Below are 17319 nucleotides of genomic sequence, written 5' to 3' on the forward strand. Positions count from 1 at the left end.
ACGTGCCAGGGGAGGATTTCCAGAGCCTCAATAAGAGCTAAATAAACCAACTCCCACATCTGGGAGAGCAGTGAGACTGGTAAACAGTGGGCCGGGGCCTGCCCACAGAGCCAGGCCCTTGTTTTCACTTAATGATGATAGCACTGGGTTTCTGCACTGCTGCTTGTCACACTCACTTAAACTCATCACGGCACTCTCTCCGAGTCACACATGTGCGCGCAGACGACTGCATGGATACAAACACAAATGCATAGCATGCATACGTGCACACGCACAGACATCATTGGTTACAGCTTCTGTGTCCATTTTCAGAAAAGCCTTCAACTCAGGCTTGGCTAACGGAAAACTTAATTTGATGTCTTTCGTACCCTAGAGTAACATTCATCCTTTATTGTAAATATATGACACTTCTAGATGTAGTGAGAAATTGTGCCATCTGTCAACATAGGTATGTGAGGACAAGCCAAGCTTCCCAGAGTCATAGTCTGGTCTAGGGGATGCCCTGCTGGCGACAAAGGGGATGAGAGGCGAGCTAACAAAATTCCATCAGAATTAAATTAAGATGTGGTCTTGAAAATGCCATGTTCCAATTGCCTTTCAAGTTGGATAGCTTTGTTCAGATATTAGAATAGCCTATATAAAGACATGGCGCCTCCATCATGAAATATGCCATCAATACTGTATGTCTGATTCCAGGTAATGAACAATGTGAATATACTGCAGTCTAATGATCATTTTTCAGGTCACTTTAAGCTTTTAATAGAGGAATGCCTCAAAACTAGGATTTATTTTCTCCACATGTGTTATAAATAACACAATGTGTTATAAATAACACATGTGGAAATAAATATACAGAACACAATGGTTGCTTCAGAGCATCAGTGACTTAATAATTACTGCAAGTAACAAATCCTACCTAAACACTTACCTGTCATTTGAGCAGGGTCATAAACTCAGCAGTCATTTTTTGGGTTCCAGCTAGCAGCCATCATCGAGTGTCAATGTGCCCCTGAAATGGTACAGTAAAGGTTAAAAATAATAAAACGTTATTGAGTCAAAGTAAAAATAACAAATGCTGTAATTGGCATGGAGGCCTGGGGTTATTGCTGTCACGGCAAGAATGTCCTGGTTTAAAACCCCACTGAGGCCTTTCTGTTCCTCCCACACCAATATATATACAGTACATGTTAGGGGCATACTGTAATTCCACTAGTGACCTGGACCCAGATTTGGGGTTTAGAGGTGGTCCCTGGGTTCCCGGAGCCTGGCTGCAGGTCTTTTGAAGAATAATTCAATCATTTGCCTCCTCAAATATAGGTACACCACTTATCCATTGAGCCATGCACTTGACCACTAACAATTCTACATTATTTCTAAAATACCTGATCTACAAGCTTATAAAAGAATTAACAAAAGTTGAATTGGTTCAAATTAGGGATTTTTTTTGCCTGTAATGACATAGATTCAATGCATACACGTTCTGAATGTCCCTGCCGACAGATAGCGTAACTCGAAATCTGTTGAGAGATTATAATATGACAGACCACCAGGCTAAATCAGATCAACTGTTATGACTCGAGTGTGGTGTGACCCAAAAGCACAGCAAGGAGAGGCAAAGCAGAGTTAAGCCCACCTGTGCAGGTTTTTATTCACAAACAGTAGGCTGCTCCACAGAGCTTGGGTCCCGGAAACACTGGAGAGGAGAAGAGAAGGTTGAGTCAATGGCAGGTTCACAGAGGACAGAAAATAGCACAGTAACGGCGCGACGTTTAACTGTCGAAAGCCCTAAACACACCAAAGGGTCACCATGCAACTCCTTGGGTCCAAACGGTTGCAAGGAGTTAACGCAAAAAAGTCTTGACTCTTGACCCTTTGGTGTGGTTTGGGCCATTAAATTCCATGCGTTGAATCACTAGGGTCAACGTGGGTCAACGTTCAACAAGACATATCACACTGCAGGGACAGCGCTAAAACCGTCTTGACCCTTTGGTGTGGTTAGGGCTTAACGCTGGACCTATGTCTGGCTGTCTAACTTTACCAACCATAGACTGGAGAAGAACTTGTGCCGAGCTGCAGACAGGCCTGGCTCTTGTAGACTCATCAGCTGATTGCAGACGACGCTCAGGTGGAGAGGTTGTAACTGGGAGACAGGTGCTGTGGAGTGCTCTGGAGCCCTCTGGTGGCGCTGAAGGGCCCAGAACACCCACAGCATACAGATGTGAAGTCGATGGGGGGCGAGACGTAACATCAACATCAGGATGATTCTACAAGAGTCATGATTACAACCAAACCAAAAATGTCCAAGCAGGCCAGGGCCAATGTCTTTTTTCCCCAAAAGCATTAGAGGAATGTGAAGACAATGAGAAGGATCAAACTTTCGCTAGCCTTGGAGATCTATGAATTGATCACAGTTGCAATTTCAGTCTGCATCTTGATTCTTGCCTTGGATTTTGGTCTTCCTCCAGAGAAACCTTGCCATAAGGGCTAGGGATAGAGAATGCTAAAACACAAGGCATCAGATCAGGCTATGGTTTACAAGTTACAACCCAAAAGATTCCAACTCACAACAGAATGACCTTCAGCCGTTTCCTTTGCTAGAACAACCCCGTAGAGAATTAGTCAGACTCATAATAAATAACATCTTCAAAGAGGAGGGGAGGGGAGGCCTTCTCCACTGCCATGTCAGAGGATCACTATGGTGCTGCCGGAGCTTCAGGCATGACATACCTCTATCTGACAGCCTGGCTCAAGGAGGGGGAGCCTCATGTGTGTGCAGGAGATGACCAAATGACATCAGTATGTGTTGATATGGATGAAAGGCTTGCCTGCTCACTGTCAATTTTAGATTTATATATACACAAGGCATGTCTGAAAAGTAACAAGACTGTGGCAGCCAGCCATGCACATGACTCAATGCTAATTGAATAATGCTATAATATTGCTCAATATTAGTCACTTTTCTCACTCACTGTGTTTCTGTTCCAGGATGTGGTACAAGCATGGAGCAAAGAATCAATTTGAAATTCCTGGTAAAATTGGGTTAGGTTTAGGGTTACGACCCGGAAACCAAGAGACAGAGCCTGCAGAATGGTGTGTGTGTGTGCAGGCGCCAGGAGCAACCACAACTTGTCTCTCCACAGAGCCTGCCTGCTGTGCCGATCCCGGTCTGCCCATAAGCTAGATTTAACATAGGATTTAGATTGTTAATGATCAGTACATTTCTGAGACGAATAGAAAGAAATAAGGAAAGTCCTTATTTCTTTCTATTCGTCTCAGAAAGCCTGCCTGGTTGTTAATGTTTACGGCAACAGCTGCACACACCGAGGTTGAAGCTTGAATGGTTTGTAAATGACTGAATTGCTTCCATGCTGAGAGCAACAGCATCAAAACAAACATTGTCATCCGCCGCAATTACTTTTTAATTGGCTCGAGGAACTACTACCGTTGCTAAGCACATCTGATTTCTCTTCCTCTACATCCTGGAGAGCAAATGACCAATGACTACAGAAACAGGCGATATTCATACCAAGGGTAAACATTGCATCAGTGGACCTTGATAGTAAACGGTCACAAGTAGAAATGGTCCTGCCCAAGGACAGGGAACTGGAGGGGTTTATGTATAGTGGTGCAATAATACTAATACTAATAATACAGGTAATAGAAAGTAAGATTGACAGAATAGGAATGGTGCAGTGGGTGCAATTTATTTTCTTAGCAGAAACTTTGAACTGATCCAGTTATAGCTAAAAACGTGAATCAGCCTGTTATAGAGCTGATATAGACTGATTTGAATTTTTTTTGTGATTTCTTCCTTGGCCTAGCACTGAGGGAATGTGCTTCAATGTGTTTCACAGCCATCGGACACTGCGTTCATGATTTGAGGCCAAACTTTAGAAGCCTATATCTTATCAATCAGGATGGAATATGAAAAATCACACCCGTGTGAAGTGAGGGGCGCTTTTATCATCAATCAACTCGAACTGTCAATCAATTGACAGTAATTCCTAAACGTATAAACAATGTCCAATTGTATACTTCAGCCACCCTGGATAGTCAATGTCCACCAAAGTGGCTTTCTAAATACAGTAACGCTACAAGCACTTTCAAGAAAACAGGTTAAACCAGATCCTCAGTACTACAATTATGTGTACACCTGTGGAATGAAGATGAGTCTCCAGTCATTGTGGTGACCCTATTGCAGCTGGGCCTACATCACACACCATTACCCACATCCCAATGACGGGCCATTTCAGCTGCAGCAGGTTTCAATCATCGTGGCTGCTGGATCCACACAGAACACAGTGAAGGCCAGATGAATACAATTAATTTACAGTAGGTTGTGTGAATGCATACAGAAGTCAAGTCAATATCAATTTCTGCTAAAGCAGCAAGCTAGATAGGGCTCGACTAATTTGGTTTTCCAGTGGGGCTTAATTACGTGACTGCAGACTACTCATTTTCACGTTAGGAAGCATTTTAAAATTGGGTGAGCCACTACTTGGCTAAGTCTTGAGTTGACCATAACAACAATGTACTGGTCTCACACACACTGACATTGAATCCAGCATCACTGTTTGTTGTTGCCGTACGGTACATCATTAAGATGACATTAACAGTGATGCTTTATTGCAGAAACTTGATCTGATGGATGATAACTACACACAGGAGATCTTTTTTACTTGCATTCCTGTGATCAACCATCTGCCATTCATTTAAAAATTGCAGTTACTGTCTTTGTGTGCATCTGATTTTGTGTGCATCTGATTTTGCATTGGTGGTGAAAAACATCTTATAACTGTGAGTGTGTACAACATTTGGGAGATAGAAATTTCTACCCCGCCTGGTCAGGGGAGATATTGCACTTATGAGCCTCAGGCAGTGCTACTTGTCACACCATGGATACGGAAGGACACAAAATGTATAGAACCACTTTACCAGAGTGGAATTTGCAATTCAGGTCAATATCAAACAGCATTAACACAGCAGGAGGTAAAGGGGGCATGCTCCTATTTTTTGCAGGAAGTAGAAAGGTCCATTGGGCTGCAGTAAGCACTAAGCATTGTAATTTATTAAGAGGGGTGGGGGTGTGGGGGGATTGGTGCCTTTTAAGAGGTCCATCACAACACAGTAAACTCCATCGTGTTAATTTAACTCAGAGACTGTAAAAGGTGAACCAAATGGACCCGCAAGGGTACACTAATTATCTTGGAAAAGGGCCGGTTTGACCCAGCTAGCTGAAAAAGTAGAATATTCAGTGAGGTGGCTAGAGTAGTGTGTGTGTGTGTGTGTGTGTGTGTGACAGTGTGAGGGACTCCACTGTGGGACAGTTGACCTCACACCATGGTACACTGCCCAGTATGTCAGTGACCATACAGGCTAATGTAATGCACTGTAATCCCACTGAATGTAGCGTTGCAAATTGCAATTCTGTTAATAAGGGAGTGCTGCTCCACTTCAGCCCATTGCTTAGCAAAAACAGTGAAAGAGAATGCAGTCTCTGATGAGACCATTAAACGCTGTGTGTAAACACACACACACGCCATCGCCATCTGCTTCTACAGAAGGAGGTGGGTCAATTTGACGTTAAGACAGTTCAGCACAACAGAACAGCAGCTGTGTGTTTGTGCGTACCTTAGTTGGCAGTTGGCACACATAAGCGCTGTGAGTTTAGCATGTTCAACATAGATTTATAGTGCACAATGCACTACTCACCTTGTGCAAGGCTGCAGGGAGTGGGACCAAAAGCCGAGAAGGGTCTGCATGGTACCATCCTCCAGTTGGACCAGTTACCAGAGGGGGCTGATTTGATACCCTGGGAAGTTGGGAGGCAACTAATCAGTGACAACGATCAAAGTCTGTCTGTGGGACTGAGGGAAAGGTTTTTCTAGCCGCAATTTGCAACTCTAATTGTTTTTATATTGGGATGAACCTAGAGTTGCAATACCCTCCATTGACTCCCCACTCATCCAATTTGCGTTTGCGATCTGCTTGTATTAAACAACGTTAAACTCACCAACATTGCAGCTCTAGGCCAAGCTTGAATTATCCTCTTCCAATCTGCCGAGCTTTTGTAATAAAAAGCCACCGTATACATGTTATGAGCTACTTTGTCAAGAAATTCTGTGCAAGTGATTCTTTTTCTAAGTGTTGGAGTTTGGAAGCGCTTTGGAAGCGCTCGCTTTAAGTGACCCCTTAAAAAAAACCAGTGCTTCCAAACTCCAACACTTACAAAAAGAATCACCTACAGAGGATGTCTTGACAGAAAGTAGCTCATAACATGTCTACGGTAGATTTTTATGACACAAAAGCTTGGCAGATTGAAAGGGATAATTCAAGCTTGCCCTACAGCTGCAATGTTGGTGAGTTTAACGTTGTTTAATACAATCCCATTATAAAAGAAAGAGTTGCAAATTGTGGCTAAGATTTTTCTTACATTCACAAGATTCTGAACTTCAGTGAGGCCTTTGCTGCCAGTCATAAGTCTCTAGCTCAGTGGCGGATCTACTAAAGGCTAGAGCAGGCAGCCACCTCCCATGGCTACGTTTCTGCCTCCCCTCCGAGAACCGTTTATTTAAAATGATATGCCGCCTATAGCCGCTACTCAAGGCGGACAGACAGAAGAATACACATCTATTCTCTGTGTCCTGTGTCGCAGCATGTCTGGAGGGGTTTGAGTCTTTTCACAGTCTGGTGTAGATTTTAATAAAAGCAAACCTCCTTGACATTAATTTAGAATACACGTGGACAGAGTTATGTTGTGTACTAAAGTCAATAAAGGAAAAGGTAGTCAAGGTATCAATACACAGTATGTCAAGAGATTTGAGTTTCAAGTGCTAGGACATAAGCCGAGAAAATGTTTGATAGAATTGCTAAAACTGGGTCAATTTTAATATATATTTTTTTATATTTATGAAAGACTTTTGCCCTAGTCCATATTGTTTATTGAACAAAATTACAACCTGCATGTTACCCTTTAAGATAGGTGTCAAAACCCTGTATGAAAAACACCAATATGTATTCCAGGTTAAGTATTTATTTGTTGAGACCAAAAACATCTTCAAATATCATGCGTGGTCTGGTGGCCCCCTCCACCACAGAGGAACCTTTCACTCGTCTGTTGAGTCCTTCTGGGTCCATCTGCCTCACACCCCCACCGGCCGTTTTCTTTATGGCTTGTGCATTTCTGGTTGTAGTCATCAACTCTGTTGTCGTCATAGTTGTTGAGGTTGTCTTCCTCTTCCTTGCCGTTGTGGCCGTCAGTGTTGATGTGATCTTCTTCATCATTGGTGTTGCGGTGGGCTTGACTTCATGCTCAATCGACCACGCTTTGCTGCTAACCATCTTTGTCACTGGAGAGCAAAAGGTTTTAAATGAATGATATCCAACAACCTGGGTCTCAATGTTCAGTTGATCAAAACAAATGTAACCATATTCAATATATTGATATATCTTACCAGCAGAGGCAGTAGAGCTACAGTTGGATTTACAGCAGGAGCATACAGAGGCTGGACCATACAGTTCCTCCCATCTGATACATGAAACATATGTGTGTTGAAATAGCGATTGGTAACAGTGTGTGTGTGTGTGTGTGTGTGTGTGTGTGTGTGTGTGTGTGTGTGTGTGTGTGTGTGTGTGTGTGTGTGTGTGAGACTGTGTGTGTGTGTTAACCCAACACAGATACATACATTTCAAAGAAATATTTAATTGTACTAAATATTTTTATGTCTATTGATTTTTAATCAAAAATGTAATATAACCAGAGCTCACCTTCCAGCTTCTATGTTGTAATTACACGACTTGGCTGTGGGAGTGGGGATAGAATTCTCCACAGATACTGCACAGTGTATGAACATTAGCTGTGGAACATAAATGTGTGCTTTGATATTATATTATATACCAACTTCATGTCTCTGTAATATACTCTTTTTCCTAGCCTGGAATATTCCAATCCATAGTTAATGCAACAGTACAACCCATACCATCTGTTGTGGCTGATAATAATTCCCAATGAATTACTCATGCCGGCAGGCTAAACCTGGGAGCTAAAAACAATCTGTAATGACACGCCACAAACAATGATAAAATGATTCATGTCCAAACGAGCTCATAAGTTTAAAATGTTTATATAGTTCAGTGCACCAAATATTACAATACAATTTCAATAATAAATACGTATGCAATAAATATGTGCAAAGAATCTAAGAATCAAACAGTGAGCAAACCAATTATGAATGAACCAAAGTTATCAATAAAGTGCGAGTGCGGTCAACAAAAAGTATCGCTCCCAGCTCACCCTGCCTCCAAGTTCAAGCGTCCTTAGAGTGAGCTGGTTGACACCGTTTCCACACCTAAGCGCAAAACGGTCGACAGCCGCGCACGTCTTAAACTGTGCGCAGCTTATTTTCCGAGTTTTTAGACAGCTGGTGGATGGAAAAGAAGCTCCACCTCCGCGGACGACTTGCGCGGAGGAGAGCGTTTCCGGGAATCTGGCCGTCGCGCAAGTCGTCCGCGGAGGTGGAGCTTAATTTCCATCCACCAGCTGTCTAAAAACCTGGAAAAAGAAGCTGCACACAGCCGAGAGCGTGCGCGGCTCTTTAGTAAGTCTGGCAGCACCTAGACACCTGTATTTGTGACCCGTCTGGTGGCCACCCACAGAGGCGCTCCCACCAATAATGGATCGTCAATGTGGTGCCCACACCCATCACCAACTAAGTGAGAATAACCATAGGCTAAGCACTCTTTGGCTCCTACACCATCATAGGGTAAAATGAAATGATGAGTTAAAGATGGAGTGCCATGATCCCCCCCCCCCCCCCCCCCCCCCCCCTAAAACATGACCATCAGGTACTATGATTATACTAGGAGGAAGATTTTTTTCAAAACAGTGTACAGAAAGTGTTAAAATTATGTTTTTATGTGGCCACACCCACCAGTTCATTAAGTATGCCTGGTTTTCACCTTAGCACCACCCACCTGAACTTAAGCCTCGCCCCCAGCTGTTGTTGTATGATAATGTGGGAGGGGTTAGGGTTATGATGTCACTAAAATGGTGTTATTTCGATTGGGCCTTTTGACTCAAAGGGCTCCATTTTCGTCACCGCTAAATCCCTTATCCCTAAACTTCTTTTCCTTTTTTACTATTTTGCAAAACATTTTTGAATAGTTAAAATGGCCAGTCTACAAGCTCACAATGTGTCAATGTAGATTGGCTAGTTGAACTATTCAAAAATGTTTTTCAAAATAGTAAAAAAGGAAAAGAAGTTTAGGGATAAGGGGTTTAGCAGTGACGAAAATAGAGCCCAAAGGCTTTAAGCTTTCAAGAAGAAACCAAGAATACACAGGGAAGACATATTTGAATATTATAACCACACCTGGGGGTCTATTAGAGTAATGCTCTATAGACACACGCAAAACTGAAAAAGTATCTTTAAGTTCATTATAGTATCTGTGAAATGATTATCAGCCCAGTTACTTACTTTTCCTGTCATTCCTTTAAGTAGGAATGCATCCACAGAGAATCTCACAGTATTCTTTTTGTATGGGATGAAACTGGAATGTCCCTCCTTGCTCTCCACCATGCACCTGTACCAGGACAGCACACGCAGAAACAATCAGATGAACAAACATGGGTGTTGCATGAACTCAACAACTAAACCTTGCCAAAGTTGTGCTCTGCACAGGTGAGCTGAGCATAAGCAACAGTCCATGAATGAATGAGACATTACTTTACCCGGAGTTCTCTATGATTGGATACTGGGGCTTTGAGGTGTGGGACTTCTTGTGGGTTGTATGACAGGAATGGACATATATCCTTTCATTTATGCTCATGGATGGAGCCTCAATCTGAAAGTACATGCGCTTGCCAAGCACATACGTTTCCACGAGGGAAAGTCTTTCCCACTGAGCTATCAAGAGATGAATAGTCACATTTAGAACATAAGTGGCTGTGGGACAGGACCCACCAACTATAGACTATTTATTTATTTATTTTGATAGCCTAGAAAGCAGGCTCATAAAATGTTTACCATTTCGTGCAGTGAGAATCACTTTCACCCTGTTCTTCAATGGCTTGAAGACCTTTCGAATCTCCACCTTCGGTGTGTAGCCAATGTTATAGTTATACATGTATCTGAAAAGAACAAGTGTAATGTTCATCTTTCAGACTCTGGGGTATACCGGCGTAGGCCTACAATAAAGCTGCAACGATTTCAGCCTCACCTATTGTAGTGACAGGCGATGGACAAGCTGAACGGTGCAGTTCGCCTGATTGGTCCAGCAGGTGTCGGTGGATCATATCGTAGAATATGTGTGTAAACCAAACGGTTGTTCATCATCTGTTACGAAAAGCACACATAGACCTACTAACACTCTTCCTGAACTTTAAGATTGGTTTGAATTCATGTAATTAATTTGCTTAAAAAAGGTAGGGTAAGTGGTTTTCTTTGGTTCAAAAGCTCTATATTGTGATAGTACTCATTGAGTGCTCTGTAACAGGAGTCACCATGTCTCTCCAGCTTTAAAAAGAAAATTTATTTTCAGATCGGGATACCAATTTCATCCAATCAGGATAGAGAACTCAGTCAGGAATCTACAGATGAAAACAAATGGAATTGTAATTGAGTACCACAGACGAATAACAGTCTAAGTCCACACTATTGATCCATAATATATAAATGATAGATAAGGGTTCAGGACAACAAGGCCTTTTCGTGGAGGGGTCAGTCTGAAATTTGGACTTAGACTGTTTTTCGTCTGTGGTACTCATGACAAAGAAATGAGCAGACATAACTGGAACACTAAAAATGAAGCTGATAAATGGCTAGGCCTACTTTCTCCTGATTGGCTGAAAATGTGTCCTGAACATTTGTTTATTAAAGAGCTGGAGAGACAGGGAGACCCCTGATATTGAACAGAACACTATAGCAACAACTATCAGAATAATAGTGATTTAAAAAAAAGTTTTACTTTTAACTAGCTCTGGTCCATAGCCTTACTGCTCTAGAGCTATGGACCAGAGCTAACTTTTAACCAAAAAATATCACTTAGGCCTACCCTACCTTTAATTTATTCATCATTAATTATTTTTTTAAAAGGGGGAAAAACACTTACAGCTGGCTTGATTCCGCAGAGCCCAAGGTCATATTCAAAATAAACCAGTTCCTTCGTGATTTTACTGGCTTGGCAAGTGCCGAGTGTGAGCTGGGAAGGTATACCACCAGCAGCACCCAAAGAGCTCCTGCGAACCTGCACTAGGATTTTACTTGAGTTTGTACACCGAGCTCTGACGACAGGACACTCACCGTCACCGAATTCAGGAATGGAACTCACTGTGGGAGACAGCACCGGAGTCAGCACAGCCCTTATGTTATCTGGTATCTGCTCAAGTCCAGTCCCAGTCTTCGGAGAGAAATGTTCTTTTTCGATGAGTGGGAGTCTCGAATGCATCATCATCGGTAGTTGTGGTGTGTTCCCACTCCCCTTCACCACAGAACCGTATGCTATAGCCACCAGTGAAAACAACACCGCCAGCGCTAATTGGCCCATTGCTAAAATGTGTCACTTTATCAGCAATATATGGATGAAATATGTTTTTAGCCTAGCTACTGCGAGCTCCTGCGAGTTCTGCCCTCTAAGGTTCTGCCACGCCGCCACGGTCTTCGAACTGATCACAAATCAGTAACAAACACCTGGTCAGGTCAGCCTGGGCCTAAAATGAAAGCCTGGGCACCGAGGCTAGCCTGGGCCTAATAGGCCTGCATCTAGCCCTGAAACATGACTGTCATGATTATCATGACGTGAGAGATGATAAAATTGCTAAGAGAGATGTTAGAGCCTGCACTTCTAAAGGAGGAAAACAGATTAGCCTGGTACCTCTAGAGTTTAGTTTAGAGAGTTAGATTTAGATTTATTCACTCATCTTTTCTTTTATGCCACTGCCATCTAGTGGTGCAATCTTGAATAGGCCTATACACCCTTCAAAATGAGGGCTAGTAGAGACTGTAGAACTGTTTTACAGTACAATTTGGGGATATTTTAAGGTAGGCCTATGCCTACTACTGAGTATTTCCATTTCATGCTACTTTATTCTTCTACTCTGCTACAGTTCAGAAGGAAATATTGTAGCCGACATAATGGATAATGACAAACTTTTATAATCAGTAACACAGATTTCAAATGTCTGAGTTATTGCTCCAACAAACAGATATGTTATTCTAATTTCTCACATGGTTCAAATATTGAAATGATCCAATCCAATCAATCAAAGATTAGAAAAGATTAAGATGTTCCATGTTTATTTAGCGTATTTTATAACATTATGAACCTAAACCTGGGAGCTAAAACAAACTGTAATGAAGCGCAATACAATTATTTATATAACAAAAAGGTGCTATAAACTGAAACTATCTGACAGTGGGCAGGCAAGCCTTTCTTCCAGGTCAACACATATAATGATGTCATTTGAAATTGCAATGCCAAACAGTGACATACAAATAGAAACCTACTTGCACTGGTGTGTTAGAATAACGGTGTGATAGGCGGAAGAATTATGAGTTAACTGCCTGTTGTCAGCATCTTATAGAAGCATATTATCATGATATTTTTGTTCTACATATACTGTACTGTAGGTACATACAACATCAATGGCAGTCACTCAGGAGGTGGAGAACGCTGTAGAAGTGTCCTTTTTTAAGATATTATATTATGCCTTTATTGATAGGACAGACTGACAGGAAATGGGGAGAGAGAAGGGGAGTGACACGCATTCAAACCTGCAACACGCTGTCAGGCTGGCATTGCAGCCTATAGGTGCCCGGACCACCACGCCGGCGGCCTGGGCCTGTGTCCTTGAGCAAGACACTGAACCCCTAATAACTGCTCACGATGACCAGGATGGTACCTTCACCTTGTGTGGTTGCCTCTGCTGTGAATGAGTGAATGAACATCGTAAAGCACCATTTACCATACATGATACAAACTGAGGCGCCGTTCACACCTAGCAGACAGCCGTCTTATCAAAGTCTTATCAAACACGGAGCGGTAGAACAGATCCAATTCATTTCCAATGGGAGTCACGTGGTTTGATGAGACAAACTTGTTACATGGGGGGGGGGGGGAGGGCAAGACACAAGGCATGAAGCAAGCTGTAGGCCAAACATTGAAAGACCTGGGTGGGACTTCAGACAAGACAAAAAGGGTTGGGTTTACCCGCCAGAGAAGGTCCGTTTGTTACGCTACACTGGGCGGTCTTTTCACACTTGTATTTTTTTTTTGCTGCACAGTCACGGAAGAGGAAAGAGGCACTTTCGGAACGAAACGGATTTTATTGTAAAGTAAAGTAGTTTGGTCTGGTACAGTAAGCAATTCAACAGGAAAATAGAATCCCTGCCCGTCGTGGCCGAACAGAAAATTAAAACAAACATTATAATTCAAGGTGCATGCATTTTGTCATTCACTCCTAACCTAGCTCTGGTCCATAGCCTAATGCTTCTATGATTCTGCCCTGCATTGGCAGAATCATAGAAGAATTTTAGGGTATGGACCAGAGCTACTCCTAACCCAGAAACAGTACAGTAGCATATCAAAAGAGATTGCATGCAAGCCATCAAATACTTCAGGTGTCGCGTCGACTCCGTGAAGTTTGGGATCCCTCGTTCCCCCTCGCATTAATTTGTTAATCCACCCGACCCATAATAAATAATCCGCCTGACCACAGACCAAAGATATAAAAGGACATCAGTGCTTTACACAGAGGATGCGAGATTAGGCTATAAATGAAGTAAGCGCATACTTTAAACCACCCCATATGCTTTGGTAGTTATATAACAAAGTTAATATGAATGCCATGTTCATGGAGATGACTGGAGAGTATGATCGTAGCCTAGTAATTGTCTCCACCAGGCCGAAGGCATGGGGAGAGAGTATGTTTTGCACTCCGTCCGTGTGTGTGTGTGTGTGTGTGTGTGTGTGTCCGTGTGTGTGTCCTTCCGTCCGTCTGTTACCAGCTAATCTCCGGCACCGTTAACCCGGTCGATGCAAAACTTTGCACACACACTCCCTGGATGCCAACGATGAACCTCTGCCCCACATTTTCCAGAACGGCCTGTTATAGCGCCACCAGGAGGCCGCTTTGTGCAAAACAAGTTTTTGGACAGTACACCTACAGATTTTGTCCAAACATCACACAAATTGGTACACAGTCTCTCTAGAGCCATTCAACGAAACAGGTCTTTCAGATTTCTCAGGGCACTTTCACACCGGACATGTTTGGTTCGTTTAAAACGAACCATGGTCCGCTTACCCCTTTGGTTCGGTTGGTGTGAACGTGCATCCGAACTCTGGTGCGGATCAAAGAAACGAACCATGGTCCGTTAAAAAAGGCCGGTCTCGGTTCGCTTCAAAACGAACCACGGTGCGGCTCATTACTGGTGTGAACGCATTCGGACTTTATAGCAGACCAAATACAGGAAATAAACAAATTAATAATGCATTGTGGGTTCAGAGCGCCAAAAGACAAAGGTTGACAATACAGAGAGGGATTATAGGTAGGCTACACGGTGACGGTCACAGGTTATTAATAAAGAGATAAAGTATATAATATATAAATACAATGAGTCGGGGATCAACTTGGGCAGATGATGAGGTGAGGGCTCTGCTGGAGATATGGGCGGAGGACTGCATTTCCCAATCCCTTGTCGAAACACACAAGAATGCCTCTGTGTTCCAAAACATCAGCGACAAAATGAGAGAGAGGGGGATCGAGCGAACGGCAGGGCAGTGCCATTTGAAAGTAAAAAATCTCCGTCAGCGCTATATTAAGGTGAGGGATGCGCTCCGGAAAAGTGGCAGCTCGGGCGAGGAGAAAGACAAGTTCCCCTGGTATGAACCACTTGACAATATATTGGGAACCAGGCCCACGAGCAACCCGCAGTATGTACTGGAGTCTCATGATGATGATGATGAACAGCGCCCGTCTACATCGGGGACTGCGTCTGCGGCGAGTCCTGCAACAGAGGATGACGCCAGCTCTGTTGCAAGTTCTGCTGATGTGTCACTCAATGGTAATTAATAAAGTTTTAAATTGTGTGTGTGTGTGTGTGTGTGTGTGTGTGTGTGTGTAGGGCTGTAGGCACCCCCACCAGTGTGTGCACACATACACTGGTGGGGGGCTAGGGGGCTTGGGCCCCTGCCCTTTTGCCTCAAAGTGCCCTTTCCCTAAAAAAATCACACCCGTGTGAACTGAGTGGTGTAAGGTCTTATATAGACTGATCAGCTGTGGTCTGACGTAATGAAATCACACCCGTGTGAACTGGGTGACCATAGCAACCATGCTCATTTTTTGGTACGAACAGACAGACAGACAGACACGTAAACTAACAAAGCCAGTTGTAGGAGTGGTTTACACCACTCAAAAATGTATAATTTTTTTCCCCCAGTCCACATAAGGGCATGTGAGGGGGGGGGGGGGGGAATGTGTGCCAACAAGGACTTATGTAGAGTTTATGAGAGCTAAAAAGGGCTTGTGTGGGGGACCAATAAGGGCTTAAGTGCAGGGGGGCCAATAAGGGCTTATGTGGGGGGGGGGGGGGGGGCAATAAGGGCTTATGTGGGGGCCAATAAGGGTTTATGTGGGGTGTGTTTTTTGTGTTTCCTGAAAACCTTGAAAAAATGACTTGGGCAATTAGTTTAATAAGGTGACGATATTATATATATATTATATTATATATATATATATATATTATATATAATAATGTAAATATAAAATATATATATATATTATATATATAAATATAAAATATAATATATATATTATATATTATATATTTATATATTTATATATTTATATATTTATATATATATATATTATATTTTATATTTATATATATTATATATATATATATTATATATATATATATAAATTATATATATATATATAATATATATTATATTTTATATTTATATATAATATATAATATATAATATATATATATAATATATATAATATATAATATATATATATAATATATATATATATATTATATATAAATATAAAATATAATATATAATATATAATATATATATATAATATATATATTATATTTTATATTTATATTATTATATATAATATATATATATATATATATATATATATAATATATATATATATATATATAATATATATATATATATTATATATTATATTTTATATTTATATATAATATATATATATATATATATATATATAATATATATATATATTATATATTATATTTTATATTTATATATAATATATATATATATATATAAATATAAAATATAATATATAATATATATATATATATTATATATATATATATATATATATATTATATATAAATATAAAATATAATATATAATATATATATATATTATATATATATATATATATATATATATATTATATATAAATATAAAATATAATATATAATATATATATATATTATATATATATATATATATATATATATATTATATATAAATATAAAATATAATATATAATATATATATATATTATATATATATATATATATATATATATATTATATATAAATATAAAATATAATATATAATATATATATATATATTATATATATATATATATATATTATATATATATATATATATATATATATATATTATATATAATAATATAAATATAAAATATAATATATATATTATATATATATATATAATATCGTCACCTTATTAAACTAATTGCCCAAGTCATTTTTTCAAGGTTTTCAGGAAACATAAAAAACTGTGCCAAATGTAGAATATATTATATTTCTTAATTATTTCAATTCCAAAAAATATGAAAAAATATGACTATTGCCATACAAATAAAGGTGTATGGATAATAGACCATGGTTTAGGGTCAGCCACAGAGTGTTTAAAATAATATCAGAGTGCAAAGACATTTGATACTGAATGTGAGTGAATGGGACTGATTGGGAGTGAATGGGAGTGAATGGGACTGAATGGGAGTGAATGGGAGGGACTGATACTATGGGAGTGAATGGGAGTGAATGGGACTGAATGGGAGTGAATGGGGGTTAATAGGAGGTACTGTTACTATGGGACTGAATGGGAGTGAATGGGACTGAATGGGATTTAATGGGACTGAATGGGAGTGCATGGAAGTGAATGGGAGTGAATGGGAGTGAATGGGAGGTACTGTTACTATGGGACTGATACTATGGGAGTGAATGGGACTGAATGGGAGTGAATGGGGGTGAATAGGAGGTACTGTTACTATGGGACTGAATGGGAGTGAATGGGATT

At 40.5% G+C, this 17319-nt stretch overlaps 2 protein-coding genes across 9 annotated transcripts in view; both read right to left on the reverse strand.

Moving 5' to 3' along the window:
* opn4xa (opsin 4xa) overlaps positions 1–6510 on the reverse strand; it is a 131653-nt gene extending 125143 nt beyond the window's left edge. For 4 of the 7 annotated variants that reach the window (XM_079524921.1, XM_079524924.1, XM_079524919.1 and 1 more), the window contains exons 1-5: positions 6434–6510; positions 5713–5831; positions 2043–2185; positions 1634–1693; positions 929–1009 (exon numbers count right to left, since the gene is read on the reverse strand). The gene's annotated coding sequence lies outside the window, so the exon portion shown is untranslated. Of the gene's footprint in view, positions 1–928; positions 1010–1633; positions 1694–1795; positions 1931–2042; positions 2186–5708; positions 5832–6433 lie in introns of those variants that run through there. The other 3 variants (XM_079524920.1, XM_079524922.1, XM_079524923.1) reach the window with 3 other exon arrangements.
* Positions 6511–7013: 503 nt separating this feature from the next.
* On the reverse strand, positions 7014–11873 carry LOC306940024 (zona pellucida sperm-binding protein 3-like). Of its 2 annotated transcripts, none has more exons than XM_079524929.1 (8): positions 11301–11873; positions 10219–10334; positions 10026–10129; positions 9731–9905; positions 9477–9582; positions 7768–7856; positions 7455–7528; positions 7014–7349 (listed from the first exon to the last, which is right to left on the reverse strand). In XM_079524929.1, exons 2-8 carry the CDS (start codon positions 10332–10334, stop codon positions 7033–7035), a joined length of 981 nt encoding a protein of 326 aa, XP_079381055.1. In that variant the 5' UTR covers positions 11301–11873; the 3' UTR covers positions 7014–7032. The 2 variants fall into 2 exon arrangements, with proteins under 2 accessions (XP_079381055.1, XP_079381054.1); XM_079524928.1 differs by having other exon boundaries at positions 11110–11871.
* Between the last annotated feature and the right edge of the window lie 5446 nt (positions 11874–17319).

The sequence above is a fragment of the Electrona antarctica genome (assembly GCF_951216825.1).
Source record: "Electrona antarctica genome assembly, chromosome: 16".
NCBI classification, from domain to species: domain Eukaryota; kingdom Metazoa; phylum Chordata; class Actinopteri; order Myctophiformes; family Myctophidae; genus Electrona; species Electrona antarctica.

Coding starts and splice junctions, on each gene's coding strand:
- LOC306940024 (XM_079524928.1), bottom strand. CDS start 11,544: ATGGGCCAATTAGCGCTGGCGGTGTTGTTTTCACTGGTGGCTATAGCA. Junction 10,335..11,109: donor TCTGCGGAATCAAGCCAGCT/GTAAGTGTTTTT, acceptor TTTTCGTAACAG/ATGATGAACAACCGTTTGGT. Junction 7,857..9,476: donor TTAAAGGAATGACAGGAAAA/GTAAGTAACTGG, acceptor TATGTTCCACAG/CTAATGTTCATACACTGTGC.